General features: G+C 43.9%; 2 protein-coding genes across 2 annotated transcripts; both read left to right on the top strand.

The window, feature by feature from the left end:
* Positions 1–341: 341 nt before the first annotated feature.
* eloa (elongin A) lies at positions 342–18,669 on the top strand. The gene is made up of 12 exons (XM_071895015.2): positions 342–443; positions 3,223–3,279; positions 3,557–3,669; positions 4,128–4,741; positions 5,359–5,711; positions 6,905–7,016; positions 8,294–8,446; positions 12,541–12,638; positions 13,708–13,888; positions 15,116–15,248; positions 15,913–16,064; positions 16,968–18,669. Exons 1-12 carry the CDS (start codon positions 372–374, stop codon positions 17,027–17,029), a joined length of 2,100 nt encoding a protein of 699 aa, XP_071751116.2. The 5' UTR covers positions 342–371; the 3' UTR covers positions 17,030–18,669.
* A 718-nt stretch (positions 18,670–19,387) lies between these two features.
* On the top strand, positions 19,388–23,910 carry pithd1 (PITH (C-terminal proteasome-interacting domain of thioredoxin-like) domain containing 1). The gene is made up of 6 exons (XM_071895039.2): positions 19,388–19,709; positions 20,359–20,402; positions 20,610–20,687; positions 20,988–21,092; positions 22,317–22,425; positions 23,507–23,910. Exons 1-6 carry the CDS (start codon positions 19,506–19,508, stop codon positions 23,606–23,608), a joined length of 642 nt encoding a protein of 213 aa, XP_071751140.2. The 5' UTR covers positions 19,388–19,505; the 3' UTR covers positions 23,609–23,910.
* The last annotated feature ends 922 nt before the right edge of the window (positions 23,911–24,832 follow it).

Below are 24,832 nucleotides of genomic sequence, written 5' to 3' on the forward strand. Positions count from 1 at the left end.
GGCGATGTTCAACATTATCATTAGGTAACTCAGTAATAATGGGTAATTCAGCGCTTTCACTGACGTGAAACGGAACAGGTGTTGCACTCTTTATGCGCTGTCAGCTGTTCTGTGACGTAGTTCCGTCAATCCCTGCTCAATCCTTCTCTGTCGGTCTACTTTTTTCCCTCAACACTGGTGAACTTGAATATACTTCTTCATGCTGAATTATCTACACATGTGCTACGCTTTCTTTTTCTCAATTTTAATATTTTTAAATAAAATACGGACCCTGCAGCCTGCAGTGGCGGACAAGAACTAGCGGAACCTTGTTTTTTCTTTCTTCGCCGATGATGAAGTAGTTTCCGGGCTACAGGGTACCAGCAGTAAACATGGCGGAGGAGCTGCTGGATACAGTGGACAGACTTCAGTCCCGGCTCTTGGAGAATCCGGAGCCCCGAAAGGTAACGATTGAACCGGCCGAGGTGGACAGATGTGATATTTAGCACCGACTGGCTCCCGAAATGCGACGTTTTGTCTCCGGGCCCGAAACTGTTCCGTGGCCGTGGCAGTTCCGTGAAAGTCGCAACGGCGTTTTAATGCTGCATTCAAGTGCTGCTTATGGCCTCCTAATTCAGAGACTGGTAGCCGTAAATGCGTCTTGTCGTGCATTTAACTGCTTTTTGCACGGAAATAGTAATGAAATGAGCCCTGTCCTGTCACAGAAGTGTTATGTGGCAGTTGTTTTGTTTTATAAGTCGAGTGGTACAGAGGTACTTTGTGTTGCAGTGGCAGACTGAAGAGGAGAAATCCAAATTTGCCATGTCAGTTTCCCAAAGAATTACAAAATGTGGCAAATAAAAGTTAAACAAAGAGTGAAAATAGAAACGTGCAACAATACAATCTATTTACATAAAATGTCAAACAACAACAATAATAAAATGCATCAAACTACCATCAGTAGTTTCCACACACCGTTTCCACACTCTCTGCCACCTAAAACGGACAACTCGGATATCATAGAAAATTTAGACTTTCCCACTGTTACATCCCATTATTTTAACGCATCCCAGTGTTATTTTCAATTTTTCTGGGCCGTTCACATGTGCGTTCAATATTTCGGTCAGCACATGAAGGCAGCACCTGATCACGTCACGATAACTAAGGGGCTTTAACTTGTGTTATTATAATGTACTTGTAAACCCTGGGCTTTTACTCGGTGTTCACACCTGCCTGCTTTGTGTAACCACCGCTTCAACATAATAAAAACAACAACCACAACATTTGCCTCCTAGCTGAACTCGGTGCCAGTGTAGCTAGCCGTTAGCCATCCTGCTAACGTTAGTGCAGAAAGTGTCAGCCACAGCGATTATAATCTTCTGTCCGTTAGCACATCGCTGGCTAACGGCAGCTAGGCCTCTTTAATGTTACATTGATTGGTGGCACAGTTTCACATCTCTCCACGGGCTCTGCTGTTAAAATTTAAAGGACAGGCGAAAGATGCATAGCGTTATCCGACCGCCTCTTTGTTTACTTAATCTATCACTGCTGAAATTACACTGCGCCTCTGCACACAAAACAATCTCGGGCGTAACGTGAAATCGGCGTGGGGGCTTTTCTTGTTTCACCTGATCGATTTGATCAAGTCAAACCCACTCCGACTTTCCCCAGACTGCTGTTTCACCACTTCGGTCTGCCAGCTGCCCCGTTAGGCCACGACATCAGTCCACACGACGCAGGACCCACTGAGCACAATTTGAATTTTACTGTCCCAAGTTGCAATCAGACAAGACTACTATCTAAAAACTGCACGTCCAGAGAACAGAGTGCACACCGGCATCAAACAGGCCAGCACATCCTGAACTTCTTCATGTCAAGGACCTTCAGATAGATATGCATTACATCAGAGAGCCTCATTTGATAAGATTTAGTACAAAGGAGCCCCGTTAAGATTACAAGATTTATAAACAACAAATGTCCATATTGTAAGTGGGTAGAACAGTTGGCACAGTGAAACCTGTGATGAAAACAATCATCCTTATACATAGGGCAAGTTGAAATTGATATTATTATTGATTTTAGATATCGGTATATATGATGATATTGCTTACAAATGCAAAATCACATGTTAAATAATCACATTGAACAGCATGTTAATGTTAGGTGTTTATGTCAAACACAACTCTGACATTTTCAAAGAATAGACTAGTCCTTAAAATGATTCATACCTTATTTTGTCAGTTTTTAAATAAAATTTGCTTGTCATCAATTTAGACAACAGAATTGCGTATCACTATACCACAATATCATCACAATATATACGATTCCACTGATAGACGATAAATGATAATTTTGAATTACTGCCCAGCCCTAATTGTATATTATTTAATTGTGCTATAGGGAGCAAAATAATACTGAAATTAAACAATTACTCGTTTTCTGTTATTTCTTATTGACCTTTTTTTTTTTGAGCATCTTGGAATCAGATTTATTTCGCCCAGGGTTTGAAAATGTATATATTTCTTGTACCTGGATGCTTTGCTGTGTCACTCATGCTGCTGCTGCATTCCTGTTATAATCAGCAAAATGGAGATAAAGACAGAGAATAACTACTTTTTTACCATTCTAAATTTTTTAACACATAGAAGGATGTTAGATTGAATTCAATTCGATGCAGGAAACACAAAAATTACTAAGAACAACACATAATACGACCACAACAAAGTACACAAGTGCTAAAAGGGTTTATATCCCAATCATTTTCTGAAACGATTAGTCGGTTAATCGATTAGTCGATCGACAGAAAATTAATCGATTCGAATTTTGATAATTGATTAATCGTTTTAATCATTTATAAAGTAAAAATACCAAACATCTGCTGGCTACGGCTTCACAAATGCAAAGTTTTAACGCTTTTCTCTGTTTCATATCATTCTAAAATTTAGTTTTTGAACAAAGTATGTAATTTTAAGACTTCACTTTTGGCTCTGATAAGTTTTAATGGGCATTTGTCATTATTTTCAACATTTTATACACTAAATGATTAATGGAAAAAATAATCGATAATGAAAAGAATTAATCAGCTCTAATTTTCCTCCACTGATGCCGAACTAATGGTAGCCGTTACAACGTAGTCCTCTGGTACTGAAAGTGAAAAAGTGATTGGTTCATTTCCTCTAAACTCTTGACTCTTCTTCTAAACACTCACCGCTTCTTTTTTCTTTCTTTCCTTTTCTTGTGCAGCTACTGAAGACTCTCAGAAGACTGGGGGAGCTTCCCATGACTGTGGATATACTTGTGGTGAGGATTTGTTGATTCAGTGTGGCAGCCTCTTCACTCACATTCCCTCGCTTTCCAAACTAGAACTTCTGCCAGTACAGTAAAATAAAAATAAAAATTGATATCTACCTACAGTAAGGCGGACCTCACCACTATCTTGTAATTGTCTTCCTCAATACACAGGATCTGATGCAACTGTCCCTTATGCTATTCATCTGAACTAAGAGAAACTTGGCTTGGATGCTGAAAGAAAGAGCGGTCAGTGGCCACGCTCTAATCTTCCTTTATTCTTCCACAGGAAACTGGAGTGGGGAAGACTGTGAATTCTTTCAGGAAGCATGAATTAGCCGGAGAGGCGGCGAAAAGCCTCGTCGCCAAGTGGAAGAAACTGGTTCCTCAGTCTGCAGACAGGTAATGCATTTGGTAACACATGTACATGTTAGGCACTTTAGGGCCGACGTTCGTATCCAAAGTGACCTCCAGTGGACTGCCTGCACGACACTACACACACAGAACAGTCAGGAGTGTGCCGGTCCGTGTTTCAGCTGCTTTGTCCCTGTTCTTGTGTCTTGTATGATGGAGCAGTTCTGGGTTAACGAAGCGAGAGCCAGGGAGTAAAGGTAGAAATGTATATTAGAGGTATGCAAATGATTTGAAGTGTATGACTCAAACCTGGACCTCCCTGTCTGTTCACGGTCCAATGAAGACTCACATTTTTAAACCCTTCAGAAACCACAAAGCCACAAACCCTCTTGTGGTCGCTTCTACCCAGGCATTCAAACAGTTCTGTTATTGGTGTTGCTGTGACTGTGCAAATGTTTGCAATGTGCTCAAATGTTGATTCGCTGCCGTCCGTCTCCCCGCCGCAGACCCAGCAACAGCCATGCCAAAGAGGCGCCGCGGTCACACACACACTCTCGGGGCCCCGAGGAAAGCGGAGGGGCCCGCAAACGCACCCGCGAACTCTCCCCCGAGGAGGAGCCCTCCTACGTGGAGGAGGAAGAGGAGATGATGGAGCGAGGCTACCACACCAACTACTCCCCCTCACCTCCGCAGCACCAGCAGTACAGTCCGCCGCGGGGAGGCGGCTACCAATCAGAGGAATACGAGAGCCCCGAGCCGGAGCCCGAGCCCGAGCCGGAGCCCGAGCCGGAGCCCGAGCCCAGCCCTCCTCCCCGCAAAGAGGCCCGCCACGCCAAGCTGCACAAAGAGCCCAGCAAGAACCACCACCACGGTTCCCATGGCGACCGCAATAGGGACAGGGACGAGGAGCGGCGGCAACGCCATGCACAGACGAGTAGCGATCGGGGAGGAGGGGGAGGGGGAGGGGGAGGGGGGGATGGTGGAAACGGTGAAGGGAAGAAGCGCAGCGCGGACAGAGACCCGCAGCAGAGCGCTGCACACAAGGCTGCCAAGCACAGCCGGCAATCCACCACACACGAGAGCAAGAGGGAGAGGGAGGACAAGAAGAAGGGAGGAGATGGTGAGTCTCTCTGCTGTGTGTGTGTGTGTGTGTGTGTTGAAACAGGTTCACAGTGACACTTTTGTCACAAAGAGAATGAGATGGCGGTACCTTTTTAGTGATGTCAAGTTTAATTGTAGAATCCTTAATCACTGTTACAGTCTTAAAGAACTTCACAACACTCACATTATGAAAACAATAAATGAAAACGACGCCCCCAACCTTAGACCCTCAACTGAGGGTCGAGGAAAAGCTCCCATGAAAACCTCATTAGGAAAAAAACAGATGGAAGAAACCTTGGAAGGGCGACCCAGGGAGGAATCCCAGGACGGTCATGGGTGCAATGGGTGCTGAGAGCAGGCAAACAAACCAAACCACCATTCCTCTGTTAAACTGATGCTATGGTTACATTGGTTCCATTTTATGACAAGTTCATTACTTGTGTTAAAGCTGCACTAGGCAAGATTTTTATGTAAGAACACACCCATCTTATCAGCCTAAATCACAGAGTGGGGCTTCAACAGAGAAAAGTGTGTACAATTTAAACATTTGAATTGAACTAGGTTTGGATAGACAGGGATCCAGATGATCCACATGTTCTACTTGACGTGATGTAACGTTCCCCTGTGTGTATCCAGGGCGACCGCGGGTGGCGAAGGACTCACCGGCCGAGGAGGAGGAAGACTACTTCGAGGCTCCCACCATGTCCTTCGAGTCCTTCCTCACGTACGACGCCCCGGCGCCCATCAAGAAGAAGAAGAAGCCGTCGTCGTCGTCGTCATCGGCGACGTCGTCACACAGCCGGCCGTCTCACCCCTCCTCTTCCACGTCGTCTTCCCGTCACGCACGCACCCCTCCGCCCGCCGCCTCCTCTTCCTCCTCTTCCTCTTCCTCCAAGGCGAGCAAGGCGAACGGGACTAAAAGTACCAAGAGGCCAGAGTCCGGCTCCGGTCCGGCGGCCGCTGCCCAGACACCGGAGAAACGCAGGAGGGTAAGGAAGATAATTGGGCTTATTATCCCTTTAGAATTTCTCTAAATCTAATTTTTTTTATTATTATTTATTTATTAGTTTATTTGATGGGGACAATCGTCTTCAACTGGTTACAAACAAGTTGATGCAACTGATGAAAGAAGCAAGGAAAAAAGAAAAGAAAAATATCAAAGTTATATACAGTTGTAAATGGGGCTGGGCGATAATTCAATATTATCGTTTATCGTCTTTCAGTGGAATCATATGTGGATGATATGGTGATATGGTGATTTGGGGATATTGTGACACGATTTTACTGTCTAAACTGATGATAACAAGCTCATTTTATTTAAAAACTCTGACAAAATGAGATATGGTAGGAATGTTATTTGAAAATGTCAGTTTTGTTAGACATCACACCTAACATTACCATTCGGTTCAATGGGATGAACATGAATTTGTGATTTTGCATATGTGAGCCATATTGTGATATCGAAAAAAATCCTTATGATTATCGTGATATTGATTTCAACCATATCGCCCAGCCCTAGTTGTAAAGCAGAATTTAAAGAAGGCGAAATGGAAAGACCAACAAATAATAAAATAAGCAAGTCATCTATAATGATAAGAATGCATACCGAAGAATGCAGAATTTGAATAAGTTACCTGCCTTCCCTTTGCATTTTTCCTGATAAAACGCCTAGCATGTATAAAATGTCTGGAAGTATTTTAAGCATTTATTAAGCCTCCAGTCAGTCAGTTTTTCTTTCCTGGAACCAAAACTCTGCTTTTATGAGTGGAATTGTGTCTGTTCCCTAGCAACAGTAGCTCACTGACCATTCTAACAGGAAGTAAGGCGAGCAGTTGGGACCTTGCAGAATTCAAAGGCTACTTCAAGTTTAGAGGCTCTGAGTATATCGAAGTCTCTCTTTTATCCAAGTCTATCTTTGCATAGGAATCATGCAAACATCATCTTTTAATCCCTTATGACATGGAGCATAGCTTTAACACTTCTCAGACAGGCCTTTATATAATTATCTCATTTATCTTTTACTTGTTGTATTTGCCTGTTTTATCCCCCCATAACGCTGATTTCAATTCATGCCTGGTTATTTTCATCGGCTTATAATTTTATTGTTTTGTCTTTAAAGCTCTTTGTTTGAAAAGTTCTGTGCAAATCAAGCTTGTTGCTGTAAATATGTCGCTCTGTGCAGGTGGTTGAGGCCGTTCCAACTCTTCCTGATATCCCTCTGCCAGCGATTCAGCCCAACTACCGACCTCTGCCCTCCATCGACCTCACACCGCTGTCCCCGCAGAGACGGAAAGGTACTGCCTCACCTCTAAATGAGAATCAGTCATTATCTATTTACTTCCATGTCAGTCAAAACAGTCTAACATGGGACTTCCAGATGAATTGTAACAATCATGCAGTTGTTTGACAGCTGTGGAAAGGTTTTGGGCGATTAACAACACCATATACATTTCACATAAATTATTAGAGCCCAGACAAAGCAACCACACAAAATGTTGATTTATTGTTTTTCCCATAGAAATTGAACATGACACATCTCTTGTGCCGCACTTTGTGGCTGTGGCCCATTTGAAACGTCATGTTATTCTTATCTATTGAAGTTGGTTGGACCACCAAACACACAGCAAGTTAGCACTCTGTTGAAGTTAAAGGTGCATCTTTTTACAGCTCCAAAAAAAACCATATAGTATGTCCATCAAATTTCTTCAGTTTGTGAAGCAGAATTTAAGTTTTTTCGTAGCCAAACGATTGCACTGTGGGTCCAAAAGTCCCAATATTTACCTCATTATCCTCTATATTTTCCTCACTGACAGTGATCTGGTTCAGTGATTATCAACCTTTTTCATATTGAGGACCCCTAATTTAGTCCACATTGGGGCCACAGACCCCCATTTGATGAGATTTTGTCTCTCAGACCCAAATCTGAGAATATTTTTATTGTTAGAGATGATTTTGGCCAGAATTACATGACTATCTGTATTGCAGGTAGAGAGATAACAGTGGAGCTATGATCAAAATAGTCTTTTCGTCTACATTGTCTAATTGTGTACTTCTTGTAACTGAAATAATGCTGAAGTTTAACAATTCATGAGTTTACTGGGGACCCTCTGGAACCCCCTCAAGGACCCCTGGTGGTCCCCGGACCCCACATTGAGAACCACTGATCTGGTTTGTGTTTGTGCGCTGTCATGGGGGAAAGTAGATAATGACAGAATAGCTGACTAATGACTAGTGAACTATTCCTTCAAAGCTTGTCATTTCAGTGTGTGTGTGTGTGTGTGTGTGTGTGTGTGTGTGTGTGTGTGGGTGTGTGGGTGTGGGTGCGTCTCAGTCTCAACACACACTGTATACCTGTTAACCTCTGAGGCCTAGAGGCTTCTAGCTTGTTCATACTCAATAGACTTAAATGGTGTGCTTTAAATGCCAAGATGTCTGCTTGGCATGTACAGACAGGTGAATTTTGTCGTATATGCAAATCATGTACTAGTTCCTCTCAAAGATTTTCTTGTCTGTCAGCATAATTGTTACACACACACACCTCCAGGCTTACTCTCTACTACTTTTCTTTCAGTTCCTGTATCCAACGACGAGGAGGATGCCGGCTTCACGGGGAAACGGTTCAACTCCAAGATGGTGGTCTACTCAGGATCCAAGACCGCCTACTTGCCCAAGATGATGACTCTGTATGAGCAGTGCATCCGCGTGCTGCAGAACAACATCGATTGTGAGTGGAAGTTGTTATGTAATCTCACACACACTCTCACTCTCTCTCACACACTCTCACCCTCTCTCACACACTCTCACCCTCTCTCACACACTCTCAGTCTCTCTCACTCTCTCACACTCTCACCCTCTCTCACACACTCTCACTCTCTCTCACACACTCTCACTCTCTCACACACTCTCACCCTCTCTCACATACTCTCACTCTCTCTCACACACTCTCACCCTCTCTCACACTCTCACTCTCTCTTACACACTCTCACCCTCTCTCACACACTCTCACTCTCTCACTCTCTCTCACCCTCTCTCACACACTCTCACTCTCTCTCACCCTCTCTCACACACTCTCACTCTCTCTCACACACTCTCACCCTCTCTCACATACTCTCACTCTCTCACACACTCTCACCCTCTCTCACACACTCTCACCCTCTCTCTCACACTCTCACCCTCTCTCACACACTCTCACTCTCTCACACACTCTCACTCTCTCTCACACACTCTCACCCTCTCTCACATACTCTCACTCTCTCTCACACACTCTCACCCTCTCTCACACACTCTCACTCTCTCACACACTCTCACCCTCTCTCACACACACTCACTCTATCACACACTCTCACTCTCACACACACTCTCACCCTCTCTCACACACTCTCACTCTCTCACACACTCTCACCCTCTCTCACACACTCACCCTCTCTCACACACACTCACTCTCTCACACACTCTCACCCTCTCTCACACACTCTCACTCTCTCACACACTCTCACCCTCTCTCACACACACTCACTCTATCACACACTCTCACTCTCTCACACACACTCTCACCCTCTCTCACACACTCTCACTCTCTCACACACTCTCACCCTCTCTCACACACTCACCCTCTCTCACACACACTCACTCTCTCACACACTCTCACTCTCTCACACACACTCTCACCCTCTCTCTCACACTCTCACCCTCTCTCACACACTCTCACTCTCTCTCACACACTCTCACTCTCTCTCACATACTCTCACTCTCTCTCACACACTCTCACCCTCTCTCACACACTCTCACTCTCTCACACACTCTCACCCTCTCTCACACACACTCACTCTATCACACACTCTCACTCTCTCACACACACTCTCACCCTCTCTCACACACTCTCACTCTCTCACACACTCTCACCCTCTCTCACACACTCACCCTCTCTCACACACACTCACTCTCTCACACACTCTCACTCTCTCACACACACTCTCACCCTCTCTCACACACTCTCACCCTCTCTCACACACTCTCACTCTCTCTCACACACTCTCACCCTCTCTCACATACTCTCACTCTCTCTCACACACTCTCACCCTCTCTCACACACTCTCACCCTCTCTCACACACTCTCACCCTCTCTCACACACTCTCACTCTCACACACTCTCACTCTCTGTCACACACTCTCACCCTCTCTCACACACTCTCACCCTCTCTCACACACTCTCACCCTCTCTCACACACTCTCACTCTCTCACACACTCTCACCCTCTCTCACACACTCTCACCCTCTCTCACACACACTCACTCTATCACACACTCTCACTCTCTCACACACACTCTCACCCTCTGTCACACACTCTCACTCTCTCACACACTCTCACTCTCTCTCACACACACTCTCACCCTCTCTCACACACTCTCACTCTCTCACACACTCTCACTCTCTGTCACACACACTCACTCTCTCACACACACTCTCACTCTCTCACACACTCTCACTCTCTGTCACACACACTCTCACTCTCTCACACACTCTCACTCTCTCACACACTCTCACCCACTCTCACCCTCTCTCACACACTCTCACTCTCTCACACACACTCTCACCGTCTCTCACACACTCTCACTCTCTCACACACTCTCACCCTCTCTCACACACTCTCACCCTCTCTCACACACTCTCACCCTCTCTCACATACTCTCACCCTCTCTCACACACACTCACTCTCTCACACACTCTCACTCTCTCTCACACACACACCCTCTCACACTCTCTCTTGGCCTCTTCTCTCTCACTCACAATATGACAGCATCGTCCCGTTTTCTTTTTCTACTCTGAAATTTATTGTCTGAGATTTTGACATTGACAGTCTCTCACACACTCTCACCCTCTCTCACACACTCACCCTCTCTCACACACACTCACTCTATCACACACTCTCACTCTCTCACACACACTCTCACCCTCTCTCACACACTCTCACCCTCTCTCACACACTCTCACTCTCTCTCACACACTCTCACCCTCTCTCACATACTCTCACTCTCTCTCACACACTCTCACCCTCTCTCACACACTCTCACCCTCTCTCACACACTCTCACCCTCTCTCACACACACTCACTCTATCACACACTCTCACTCTCTCACACACACTCTCACCCTCTCTCACACACTCTCACTCTCTCACACACTCTCACTCTCTCTCACACACACTCTCACCCTCTCTCACACACTCTCACTCTCTCACACACTCTCACTCTCTCTCACACACACTCACTCTCTCACACACACTCTCACTCTCTCACACACTCTCACTCTCTCACACACACTCACTCTCTCACACACACTCTCACTCTCTCACACACTCTCACTCTCTCACACACACTCTCACTCTCTCACACACACTCTCCCTCTCTCACACACTCTCACTCTCTCACACACTCTCACCCACTCTCACCCTCTCTCACACACTCTCACTCTCTCACACACACTCTCACCCTCTCTCACACTCTCACTCTCTCACACACTCTCACTCTCTCTCACACACTCTCACCCTCTCTCACACACTCTCACCCTCTCTCACATACTCTCACCCTCTCTCACACACACTCACTCTCTCACACACTCTCACTCTCTCTCACACACACACCCTCTCACACTCTCTCTTGGCCTCTTCTCTCTCACTCACAATATGACAGCATCGTCCCGTTTTCTTTTTCTACTCTGAAATTTATTGTCTGAGATTTTGACATGGACTGATAGTATGTGAGGGTTTTGTACTTTTACTTTTCAGTCTGTGAAAGTTAAACTTTGGGGTGTTTTTTGATCTATTATTACAGAACGGTAACTATTGATTACTGCGGTTATTTCGGTTCCAAAAAGCACGTCTTTCCATCTACAAATCAGACTCAAAGGGGAACATCGGGGGAATGTAGCCAAACTTGAGATGGTCAGATAAATTCCAGGTTGTATCTTTACTTCTAGTGAATAAAAGAGGGCTCTGTTGTCCTTTCCAGCCCATTAACTCGCTGTTCTTAAGTCATTAAACTGAGACGAAGGATGTAACTCGACCCCTTCCCAGATGCTTCCTCTGTGGAACAGTGAACAGTGGAAAGCCTCGCTCAAAGAAAATGATTCTTTTCAAGTCCTTTAGATAGTTTTCATCATTACTGCAATAACATGCATTTTATGGGATGGGGCGGGTATCCATTGTCATTTTATACATATAGCCTACACTCATAGTCAAATTAAATGATACTACCTGTGCATGTCCTATCTTTATTTTCAGTACATAGCGTAATTATTGCACTGTATGGTGCCTGAATCCCAGCTCATACTATATTGTCACATTACTTAGTATTTCTTGTCTCTATTCTCTGCATATTGTCAACAAAACCATTAGTAGAATCATATAACTTGTTGTTCTATAAGCAGACTGGAGCCAAATCTTAAAGAGGCTATTTGCAAATAGTTTTGATGGTTTGTTTTAGTCTACTTGGGTGCCAGATGGGTGGGGTTTACCACATAGGATAACCCAATGATCAGCAGAAACTGTAGACAATCACCGGAAAGTATTTGAGAGTCAGTTTGTACTCTTCTGTGATCAACCTCTGACCTGCTGCGATAAACCCCACCCATCTGGTAGTCAAGCAGGTTAAAACAAATGTCAAGAAAGAAATGTGTAGGAGGATTCCTTTTCAACAGGAATACCTGGGTGTAGCACCTGAAGCAGAAGTGTCACGCACATTATTATTATTAAACTCCACCCATCAAACTGCAATTGACTGTCCGACCCAGGACTGACTGTCGGGTTCCTCTGTTGTTTCAGCCATCGATGAGGTGGGAGGAGTCCCGTTTGAGATCCTGGAGCCGGTTCTGGAGCGATGCACTCCAGAACAGCTGTACCGCATCGAGCAGTGCAATCAGGTAACACACACACACACACACACACACACACACACACACACACACACACACACACACACACGAAACCACATACACACCTTCTCTTGCCAAGAATATCTTAACAAGTCTGAATCAGAAGTATGGATCACACACTCACAAACACACACACACACACACACACACACACACACCTAAAAGCTTCCACACAGGCTACTTGAGAGAAAAAAGCGTCACTGCCCCCTTGGTTTGGTATGAAAGGCTTTTGCGGGTTTTTGTATGCTGGTTCATCTCCAATGACGGCACCTTTTTCTGTGTTTTCCCAGAGGTCAAATGATTTGCACCAGAGGGTCCACAGCATTTTACAACGAGACGATAACATTTACCCCTAACCATGAAATGGCACAACAGCAGTCTACATTAAAGTGCCTGTTGTTGCCATGTAACAACAATGTCATGTCCCGCGTTCAAATCCAGCCTCATCCCCCGTCCCCTTCCTGTCTCTGTCACCTGCACTCTCTCCAGAAATACCATAAAGATAATCTTTTTTTTTTAAAAAGTGCCTGTTTGTACAATCAGTAGTAGATGGTACTGCTGTCCTATGCAGCTCTGGAAACTCTAGGAAACACTGGGAATTTGATCATTTCTAGGCCTTGAAAAGTTTGGGAATTGCACAAAAAAATATGGAAAAATATTGTTGCTCAGCCCCGATACACATATGACTACACAGATTGAAGACTGGCTGTCATTTCATGTTGTGATGTTTGTGTTGTGAGGAAAAATCTTGAACTGGAGAGTTATAGTGTGGTTGATAGTGATGTTGACCAGCTGCTGAAAGCATGCATCATACTGCATACCAACAAAATCTTGAGGAAAGAAGATAGTTTATTATTGTCTTCTAAGGATGTAAATTATTTCCACAGCCAGTTCACATTGCATGAAGTATAAACATGTATACTGTAGGTTAATATGTGCATCACAAATGAACATACAGGCCACAGCTGGCTAGAAGGTCTGGAAAAATGGAATGACATGGAAACTGTGTAGGCCTCCTGGTAGCATCCCCTTTTTTTTCGTTTCCCTCCTCCCTCAGTGCTTCACGGAGGAATCTGACGACCTGTGGATGCGTCACTGCCAGCGGGACTTCAAGCGGGAGTCTCCCCAGGAGTACGAGTCGTGGAGGGAGATGTACCTGCGGCTGCATGACGAGCGCGAAGAGCGCCTGCGCATGCTCACCCAGAACATCAGCTCCGCGCACGCCAACAAGCCCAAAGGTAGGAGAAGGTGTCACTGGTTTCGTTTGTGGATCTGATGTAACTGTCTGTTCTGCTGTTTAGGGTGAGAGCCCGTGTCGTTATTAGGCTTTTTCCACTGCAGTCCTCTTGATGTACAGATGTCGGTTGATGCAGATTCGGCCCAAAACATTCAGTGTTGGCAGTAATGTGGAACAAGCTCTTCAGAATCTAATGAAAATCTAAATGACCGCCTTCAGTAATCACATTTGGCTTTAAAGGATGAGGCGGGTGTTTTTTAATGCATTGCTTACCGTCAACAAATCCTATGAAAATAACAAAATCAGCAATGATTTTGTTTTGCCAACAAGTCTCGTCCATGTAGCCGGTGCCCAATGCAGCCTCATGTCCCAGCAGCCATAGAACTCCATTGTATTAAAAATTAACCGTTTTTTTAATACAATGGAGTTCTATGGCTGCAGGGACATGTCACAGAGCCATGCCGTTGCTCTGGGCAACATATTTCATCATCGCGATGCACCGGGCCGGCCGACTTTTTCCTCAAACAACTTAATAAGCCGGCTGTAAACACGCTTGCGATCTCAGGAAAGTAGTTCCGTAGCACCGAAAATAGTCCCCGGCGTAATGAAGAATTTGTTCCCATTTGAATTTGATTTGGTAATAACTACAACAGCCTGACTTTTCGTGGTAACAGATAGCGATTTTTAAAATGTAAACTATGTCTTTGTGAGCTGTATTTCAAGGTTTTTATCTTACAATTGGAGCCAATGACTTCCGGGTTGACGGCTAAAAACGGTACGTGGGAAGTCAGAAAGTAACGGGAGTAGAGCAAACGCATTGTTGATTTTGTTATTTTCATAGGATTTGTTGACGGTAAGCAATGCATTAAAAAACACCAGCCTTATCCTTTAAGTGCTGATCTGCAAGATTCTCCTTTTTTTTAAATTTTAGTCTTGTTTTATTGTGGTGACATCTTTGTTGCTAAGCGCTCATTGCTGTGGTGTTTCTGCACTGCACTTCCCAGAGATCACCTGTCAATCAGACAGTGTGGGCGGAGCTTGGATTTTCTGTTGATGAAGTTTGAGTTTCTGTAGGTGGCAAAACTGACATTTATTTATATGAAAATGTCATAGATTATTACTTTAAGGTCTTGACAGCTTGCATATTGTGAATAACAGCCTTTCGACCCTGATGTCCACGCTACATCCTAAATATTGAATATTGTGAATGTTGTGTTTCTCTTGTCAGGGCGGCAGGTTAAGATGGCGTTTGTGAATTCTGTTGCCAAGCCGCCGCGTGACGTCCGCCGCCGACAGGAGAAGTTCGGCACCACCAGCGGCACCTCCACCGCCAGCTCCACCTCCGCCGCTGCTCCCATCAAGTCAGTACCCGCTGCCTCACCCGTCCGCTCGGTGTCACCCTTCACAAAATTTCCTGTTGGCACTATTTCATAATAATGACAGTGGTGGATTCTCAGACTGGTTTACATACAGGGAATAATCACGTTAGTGATGAAGTCACAAATCAGTGACTTCAGTGATCAGCAGGTTAAACATGGAAAATATAGATGCATACATTTTACATAAATGAGAGGTTTATCTATGTATGCACATCAGGGTTTCCTCCTTAGCAGATGCAGTTTTTCAGAGTGAGCTGTTCTGATATATTTGCCTATGTAGTAATATGTCAGTGTGATGTTTGAATGACGTATCTGAAAAGACCGGTTCAAAATGAGATATCAACCGTTTGAAAAAAGTGACACCTGCTGTTGCACAAACAAATTCACACTCATTCTGGAAAAACATATTCACATTTTTAATTATTTTAACACCATAGCTTATAAAATCTAATATTTCTATCCATGGAAGTACCTACACATTTAAAACACTGAATGAAAATTTTCACATTTTTTTCTTAAAATGGGTATATATTGTTTTTAATGAGACTGGAGACTGCACTTCCAGGTTTAGCTCAGCACTTCACAGCACTTTAGTTTCTTTTACATTCAGCAGCCTCACTCCTCTGCCTCCTCCTCTGTGTTTCAGAATCAGGCCGGCTGTCACCTACAGCTCTGGAGAAGTGAGCCGCTCCTCCTCCTCCTCCCAACAGAGCCCTCCTCACAGCTCCTCCCGCCCCGCAGCACCCGGCGGCGCAGGAGGAGGAGGACACACGCCCCGGGACAAGCCACAGGTCAAAAGTAAGTGTTGGTCGTATAAAAACCTGGTCATGTGGGGAAGCTACAGAAATGTCCTTTTAGGTCCTGAGCCATAGTTTAAGAAAACGGGGGGAGGAACGTCACTGTTGGTACATTTTACCTTTTACACATTTTACCTTTTACAACTTTCTCCGTTGTTTTAGTGCAGCGTCGTTTTCAACGCAATCCCCCGCCACCAGAGCAGCGTGTGAGCATGCTCAGTCTGAAGTCACAGAACTCAGACAAACATGGAAGAAAGCTTGCTGCTCGTTGAGTTTGTGAAATTCAGCTTTCATGTTGAATGCAAGAACTAAATATAGATATAAATAGAAAACGGACTATTTATATCAGAGTCAGTGGGAAGACATACATGTTTTAACAGATAATAGATAACAGATATTAAAAATGCTTTCTGTTGACATATATCGGAGAGAGTTTTTATTTACAATTCACTATCCCATGAACCAGCGCTCGGTTATCTTTTCGTCACTTCCGGCAATTTTAATGCTCCGTTGCAGCGCAGAGTTTAGGAAAATTTGCTAATCCATCACCATCCGTCGAAACCTCCTCCACTGGAATGAATGGCTTCCGGTCTCCGCCAGACCAGCGGAGCATGAAGTTGTGAACGCAGCGTTAGAAACAGTTCAGCAGTAGAATGAGTTTCTATTTGTTGTTGAGTAACATTACAAGCAGACATTAGAAAGGAGTGCAAAGGTCATCGCCACATTCCCCTGGAAACGGAAGTAACAAATGCTCTGAATTGTGTTTTGAGAGTCACTGTGTCTATTTGACTGTTTCCTTTCAGTTCTCTCTTTAATCATTTCTCTCTCTCTCTCTCTCTCTCTCTCTCTCTCTCTCTCTCTCTCTCTCTCTCTCTCTCTCTCTCTCTCTCTCTCTCTCTTACAGAAATCGCCCCCATGATGGCCAAAACTATCAAAGCTTTCAAGAACAGATTCTCCCGCCGATAGTGTGAGAGGAAATGAGACTGAATGTATTTTAGGAATTTCAACTTTTAAAACTTGGAGAGGATCTATGTGTTTTTAATTTAAGTCCAGCAAATTTGTATCGGAGACCCCTGTACACACACACACACACACACACACACACACACACAGGTACATACGCATACATACCATCAGCCTGGCCCGACAAACATATCAACCGAAAACTTGTATCTCCGCATATGAACTTTTCATGAAATGGAGGAAAACTGGTTGATTTTTTTTTCTCCCAATGGTGGCGTCTATTCTGGGGATTTTACAATGTATTTATATCGTAAAATATGGTCAGTCGGTGTGAAATGTGTCAGATATTTGAATTTCCAGTGTTTACCAAGGAAATCTTGATACTCCTCAACTAATCTGGCGTTTCAAACCCTTATATACACACACACACACACACACACACACACACACACACACGCGCTGTTACTTGTTCCTCATTCTCCAATAGAATTTAGTGTGTGGGGAAAAAAAGCTACTCTTTCATTTTTAAGGAATAGTCATTTGTTACTGTCCATTACGACCAAATTATACACTACATTAGGAAAACCTTTGCACAGAATTATGCTTTTTTTTTTTCTTTTCTTTTTTTTTAAATCGCATGCACAGCGCATGTCAGCTGAGGCAGAGACGCCACCCAACGCGTCTACCGGCCGGTTAACGACTCGACGTTTTTTTTTTGTTTTTTTTTAACAAATAATGGATTAGACACCTCTAGGCTTGTTTTATCCCTGTGCATTTTTAAAAGAACGACGGACTGTCACTACCCGGTCTGAGTCACTACCCGGTCTGAGTCGCGCATGCGCGCTGTCGCTGCCCGATCTAAGTCAACCGTAGATGTGAGTCGCGCATGCGCGAGCGTAAAAGGTTTACGGCACAGACCCCCCTTTAAATTTCGCTCACTACAACAGATTAATGTATATCTTCAATTGGAAAGACAAATGTAATCGTCTCGCACTTGAATAGCATTAAGGTTGATGCGGACTCACTAGCCAGCTATAGCTTTTATGTTGCCATGGCCATTTTATATTAATCGCTAATGTTACCGAGTTGGCTAGTTAACTGATGTAGCAAACAATAATATCCATAACGGTCCATAATTGGATACTACTTCGTTTCCAATCATTATGTTCACATCTACGGTTGACTTGGATCAGATCGGGCAGCGACAGCACGCATGCGCGACTCAGATCGGGTAGTGACTCAGTTCGGGTAGTGACACGGACTACACACGTGCATCGTAGGCTCATTTTCTCCCTCCTGTGCCTCCAAACCAAACGTTTTCCTACTGTTGAACATGTGCATCCCTACTTTTATCTGCTTCACTGTGACAAATACCTTGAGTCAGGGCTGAAGAGACTGTCTGTGGGAAGAAAAAACAACAACAACAAAATAATAATAATAATAATAATGATAAGGAAGAAGAAGTAATAGGACCTCTGCAACTTCAATCTACCATGATGATCATGAGATGTATTTATTTTCAACACTGGGACCTGGCACCCCGGAACTTGGGCCCTAAAGGAAGTAGATTAAAAATAGTAATTTTATTAGATTTTAATAAATGTTATATGGTCATTTTTAATAAAATTGACTTTTTGCCCTGATGTATGTGCAGAATCCTTTTTGTGTGGTGTGATTGAAATGGAATGTAATTATGGTATTTATACCATGAATCATGAATTACACGTTTGTTCAAGCAGGTAAATGTTAAATTAGTAGTTTGTTGATGTGCTCTAGGCCTGTGGATACTTGATTATTAGCCATCGATTGCAGTATACGATTTGCGACAGCAGTGGCGTTTGGTGGCAAGTGATGCGAGCCAATCGGAGGGCACGTTTTTCTGCGTGTCGTTCGATTGGCTGTGTGATGTTCTGTTTTCCTCCTCATGTTATAGTGTACAGTGGCTAAAATGTTGCATAGTGTAATTTCCGGTTTTCCAGCGAGGCACGATTGTCCCTTCAAAATAAAAGTTAAATGCTATAAACCGTTGGGTTGGCAGGGTTTGCTCGGTAGTTTTTTTAAATAGGGATGAGGCAAAGTGTTGGGAGGTTACTGTCTATATTTTACCACTTTTTGTATTACTTTTTGAACCATTATCATTATGGTCTGTTGTTAGATGTTGAGAGGTAATTGAGAATTACTGTACAAACTATATAGTAACAATATTATGTTACTAAAACGTATTTGCAATCATGTCATTCTTCGTACTGACCAATGCTTTCCAGTCGGAATCATCTGTAAACGCGTTCTTTTATTTTGAAAAGCTCAAACCGGAAGCGGCGTCGTAGTTTCTGTCAACTTCACGCACAAACTGGCTAGCTTCACGCTGCAATGTGAAACTTGCTGATCTCACTTTTGAAAACATCTAGAAGACCAGTCGCTAGCTAACATCTCCACCAGCAGTTTACGCCAACAAGAGAAAGCGGCAGTTTGGTCTACTATGTCCGGTCACGGCCACGGTCACGGCGGCGGGCACGGCCACGGCTGCGGGTGCGAGGGGGAGCACGAGCCCGCGGAGAGGGGCCTGGAGTACGGTCTGTACCAGCGGATAGACACCGAGAAGCTGCAGTGCCTCAACGAGAGCAGGGATGGCGACGGAAAGCTCGTCTTCAAACCGTGGGATCAGCGGACAGAGCGAGAAAAGGTAAACAGCTAGTCGGCCACTTTGTCGTGTTTGTTTCCTCTGGACTGCTGCTGACAGTCAAGGCAGCCAAAATCACTAAGTGTATGCAGAGTGAGTGTGCAGGATTGTATGGCTCGTCTCAGTGGAGCCACTTACATAAAAGACTGCTTCAGTTTCCAAGTCGCATGAGGCTGCAGTTATTTTATCAGAGTGGTTTCTGCTCTAAATAGACTCATAAACATCATAATCTGGTGCTGAGGCCAATGTCTGGCCTTTAAATTGAATTGCACATTGTAAAAAAAAACCAAAAACAAATAATCGCAATATGATTGTCAATATCGTGCAGCCCTAAGCCTGTTTCTTTTTGAGTAAATTGCCTCCCTGACTCCGTCTTATTAAAATGCTCAAGAGCTGTTTTCGTGTGTTTCCCTGTCCCAAATATGTGCTGAACACTCGCATCTCTCCCATAGAAAGAGAGAAGAGAGTTGCACATACTGCACTGGCGCTAGTTATGGCCCCAAACCAGTCGAGTCAGTGGCCCATTTTGGGTCCCGACCCACAGTTTGATAAACAATGGTTTAGGCTATGCATTGTAGGAGTCAAATATTCTTTGATGCTGCTGTGATTCTGGATTGAAAAGAATTACTCTTGGCTGTCTTTCTTCTCCTAGTTTGTTGAGAGTGACACAGACGAAGAGCTGCTGTTCAACATCCCGTAAGTCCATCATCAGCATCATCATCATCATCATCATCATCAACCTGTCCTGTATACTTTCTCAGACACTTTTCTTAAAACTCAGGCCTGTTTACCGGACTTAACCTTTCTTTCTCTATGCTGTGCTGTCCTTACTGCGTCCCTTCTTCATGGTTCGGTCGTGTTTTGCCTGTTTTTGTAACAAAGGAGCTGTGTGTGTTGTGTCAGTTTTACAGGCAATGTGAAGCTGAAAGGCATCATCATCTCTGGAGGAGACAATGAGTCTCACCCGGCTGAAGTACGACTGTGAGTATCTGCATCACAGGTGTTGTATTCATTTATCAAGTAAAAATACCAAACATTTGCTGGTTACAGCTTCACAAATGCTAAGATTTGCTGCTTTTCTCAATTTCATATCATTATAAAATGAATATTTTGGACTAAGTAATTTTAAGAATCACTTTGGGTTCTGGTAACTTGTCATGGGCATTTGTCATTATTTTTGACGTTTTATAGACTAAATGATTACACAGTTAATCAATAGATTAATCGAGTTAATCTATTGGAGTTTCCTGGGTAAGAAGGTGTTTCGTCGTTTCATTGCAGGTACAAGAACATCCCCCAGATGTCGTTTGACGACACCGGCCGAGAGCCGGAGCAGGCCTTCCGCCTCAACAGAGACCCGCTGGCTCAGCTGGAGTATCCCACCAAGTGAGAGCAGAGGGAGAGAGACGCTTCTCTCTGGCTGCAGTAACACTGAACACTGAAATGACAGTAACACTGTCATTTCAGTGTGATCCAGTTACGCCAGGATGCATTAAAGCTACGATATGCAGCTGTACTCTGAAACTTCTGGCCTTGAGGCAGTCAGTGTGTTGTTAGTCCCGCCCTCCGTAAAGCCTCCACGTGTTGAAGAAGCAGACGGTGAACGCGGTGCCGATGTTCAATCGTCTTTTTGAACGGGTCTTATCTGTCACACATAGTGTTTCAGTTATTTCGTTTAGGACTGCTTTCCACCATTGTTGTTGTTGCTACGACTTCCCTGCATCGTGGCCACCAGCCTCACCTTGAGAGCCACAAACAGCTCAGCGCTGGCCACACCCGCAGGAGATGGTGTTCACCCCAAAACTCCCCGAACATCATTGAATAGCCAATTTCAGGCAAGCAGAGTATTTAGGCATGAACACAGGGTCACAGACAGACAGACTGGTAATGTATAATAATAATATAATGTATAATATTATTTTAATGTCCAAAAAGCTGCATATTGTAGCTTTAAGTGACGGGTCTGGATGTGCTAAACCTGATTTGGAAATTGGCATTCCAGTCTGAACGCACTGCACATAGAGCCATGTGAAGAGACGGAGAGTGAGAGCTGCAAAAGTAATACAGACTCATAATTAAATAAATACAGCTATGGCAGATGCATAATGAGCATTTTCAGGGCGAGTCTGGACGCACAATGATGTGATTTCATGAAATCACATCTTCATGATCTTGTCTCAGAGCACGCATTCAGAAGACCGATCATCTGTCTCTTTTACTATCTGTCTGTTTCTCTTTCAATTTGTCTAAACACGCTCTCTTTCTCTCTTCGTGTGTGTGTATGTGTGTGTGTGTGTGTATAACACTTAGACACACACACTTTACCACGGCTCAGTATGATCATGTTTGCATTCCCTCATCAGCCATCTCAAACTACTTGTTAAAGCGTCACCACTCTATCCCGGTTTCCAAATTTGTGCATTTCTCCAATATTCAGCACCTGTCACTTCCATATGCCGGGTTGCACTTTTTTTTTTTCTCTCTGTCTCTTTATTTGTGTGTCTTTTAACTCATACACACACACGATTTACCATGAATATGCATGCATTCCCCAAGCTGTTGTCTTTATACTGCCTGCTGAAGTGTCGCCCGTTCTGTCACGGTCTCCAGGATTGCTCGTTTTTCCAGTGTCCAGCACCTCTCCATCCACGTGTCAAAGAACTTCGGAGCAGAAAGCACCCGGATCTACTACATCGGTCTGAGGGGAGAGTATTCAGAGGTGAGTCCGGCCAACATGTCGGGTAGAAACAACACCAGCGGGAATAAGCCTTTCTTATTTCTTGTTTTTGTTCTAAAAAAATGACCTGAAATACCTTTTTACTAACCTTTTAGATATATAAAGGTTCCCAACAGAGTAAACCTTCATTGTGAGATCCACATATAGTTCAAATCTGCTCACTTTATTCGCCAAGATGGATTTTGTGCTATGATCTTACTTGAAACAAGCGACATTGTATTGTAGTTTATCCAGTTTGCTCCTGTGAATTGGGATTGAATTTGATTCTCTGGCTTCAAGAGAATTTCTCATCAGAAGTCCTTTTTAAGTAAAGCATTGTTTAGTTGTATGTGTCCATTTGTTTTGTGGAGACATGTTGTTATTCTTTGTTGTGGGTTTTGCTGGCATATGTACAGCTGAATAATCACATGACTTGTTTCACTTGCAGCCAGCCAACAACTTCTGTCTGTGTGTCTTCCGTCTGTCTGGATAGTTAGATGTTTGAGGAAGTTTTTATATCTTTATGTCTATTTTTAGATAACCCATCAAGGGCCTAATGCTTGAAATAGGCTTCAGATAAATATGCATACGGTATATATATTCTTTCGGATGCTGTCATTGGCATGTTAATAATGTCACCTGTCCTCGTCCCTTTCAGATAAACCAGAACAGTGTAAATTTGTGCATTAACCCTCTATGTAGGCACTGCAGACCCTCTGTGTGTTGCTGTACACACACACACAAACACACACACACACACACACAGACACACACGCAGAGCACAGTCAGCTCTCTAGTGTGTCTCCCTTTATGCTTGTCTGGTGACTGCAGACAAAGCCAAGCATGTAGAAGGTGACATGGCTAACATCATGACATGGTAACAAATACACAAAATACATGTTAAGATTTGGTTTCATTTGGCTTCAAAAGTATGGTAAATACACATGAGTTAGATGGGAATCTGAGCAAAGAGTGTCCTGCTGCTCTGTGTATTTCTAGGTTTTATCCCTTGAACATAATTTACAACCGTGTTTCACCTCCTGCAGGAAGGTTTTCAGTCTGTTTCTGCTCTCTGTCCCTCCAGGCTCACAGACACGAAGTGACCATCTGCAACTACGAGGCAGCAGCAAACCCCGCAGATCACAAAGTGGAAAGCATCATCCCACAAACTAATTTCATTTCCTGAACGACGCAGGGAGGGACGAGGAGGAGGAGGAGAGGCTTGATGGCGTCTGCTGACTGTCATTGACACGGGTGAAAAAGTCTGAAGATGTGTTCAGTGCTGTGTCTTGGGCAGAGCTTGGATATTGGCAGGTAGAGTCCTGGACTAGACTGGCCCGGCTTGACTGGGACCGAGCGCTTAAATCTGAAGACCAGAGGGTTTCAGAGCCGCCTGGAAGTGCCAAATGTCGCTCTGTTTGTACGGCAATAAAGAGTGGAGGCTTGAAGGATGTGAGCAAAGTCTTAATAAATGCATGAAACACGTGATATTCTGATAAAGTCTGTTATTATCAGTTTTACATATTTACTGACAATTTGGATATCCACCATTTCAGTAAAGTGACAGTTACTCACAGTAGCCGACTATCCTACTACATTTGAAATGAGCTACTTCTTCCTTTTACTTAAGTAGATTTTTTACACCGATAATTTTACTTCTACTTAAGTAAAATTTCAGCATGGTAACTTCTACTTGAGTAGGATGTTTTAGTACTTTTTCCACCCCTAGTAGGAGGTAACTCAAGACTTCATTTGACATTTTTTACAGACTGGATCGTCTATATTTCAGAAGTATTAAATGATCAGCTTCAGGCAATGATTTTTGGGTACAAGGCATTTTCTAAAGCAACTTTTAAACTCACAGCCAGTGTTGTTCTGCAGCACAAAGATTCACCGCTTATAATCAACAACAGTAAGAATTACAAGATTTTCAGATTCTTGGTAAATCTTACGAATGTCATTACTTCTTACTACTTCTTATGAAGTGACCGCTGGATAAGAGCATCAGTTAAATGTCTAAACATAAATATAATGTAAGTGTAACTGTGCATCATCCCCACTTGTTTAATGCCAACAAATGGCCCACTGACTATCTGGATGCTTCCTGCCACCTAGTGGTTTGTTGTGTGACTCCGACATCCCGTCTGAAGGTCTGAACTCAGACTGGGACGGGTCTCCATCGTCCAAAACACTCAATTTGCTTTCCCTTCGTGTGTTTTTTTCTCTAATTGGATGAATCGTCTGGAGGGAGGGAGGGAGCGCTGACTCAGTCCGGCTCGTAGATTTGCTCTCACCTGAGGGAAATCTGCTTTAGAGAGATTAGAGGAGAGGAAGCCGTTATACAGTATTGAGACTCAGGCTTGGACCCGACCCAAGCCGCCCTGCAGTGGAGGAGCAGCAACCCCTCTGC

The sequence above is a fragment of the Centroberyx gerrardi genome, chromosome 19 (assembly GCF_048128805.1).
Source record: "Centroberyx gerrardi isolate f3 chromosome 19, fCenGer3.hap1.cur.20231027, whole genome shotgun sequence".
Taxonomy (NCBI): Eukaryota; Metazoa; Chordata; class Actinopteri; order Beryciformes; family Berycidae; genus Centroberyx; species Centroberyx gerrardi.

What these genes read in the sequence shown, in the direction of transcription:
- eloa (XM_071895015.2), top strand. Translation starts at nt 372, where the DNA reads ATGGCGGAGGAGCTGCTGGATACAGTGGACAGACTTCAGTCCCGGCTC. An exon ending in CAAGAAGAAGGGAGGAGATG is followed by an intron (nt 4,742 to 5,358) that starts GTGAGTCTCTCT and finishes GTGTGTATCCAG; the next exon opens with GGCGACCGCGGGTGGCGAAG. An exon ending in GTCCCCGCAGAGACGGAAAG is followed by an intron (nt 7,017 to 8,293) that starts GTACTGCCTCAC and finishes CTTTTCTTTCAG; the next exon opens with TTCCTGTATCCAACGACGAG.
- pithd1 (XM_071895039.2), top strand. Translation starts at nt 19,506, where the DNA reads ATGTCCGGTCACGGCCACGGTCACGGCGGCGGGCACGGCCACGGCTGC. An exon ending in CACCCGGCTGAAGTACGACT is followed by an intron (nt 20,688 to 20,987) that starts GTGAGTATCTGC and finishes GTTTCATTGCAG; the next exon opens with GTACAAGAACATCCCCCAGA. An exon ending in TGAGGGGAGAGTATTCAGAG is followed by an intron (nt 22,426 to 23,506) that starts GTGAGTCCGGCC and finishes CTGTCCCTCCAG; the next exon opens with GCTCACAGACACGAAGTGAC.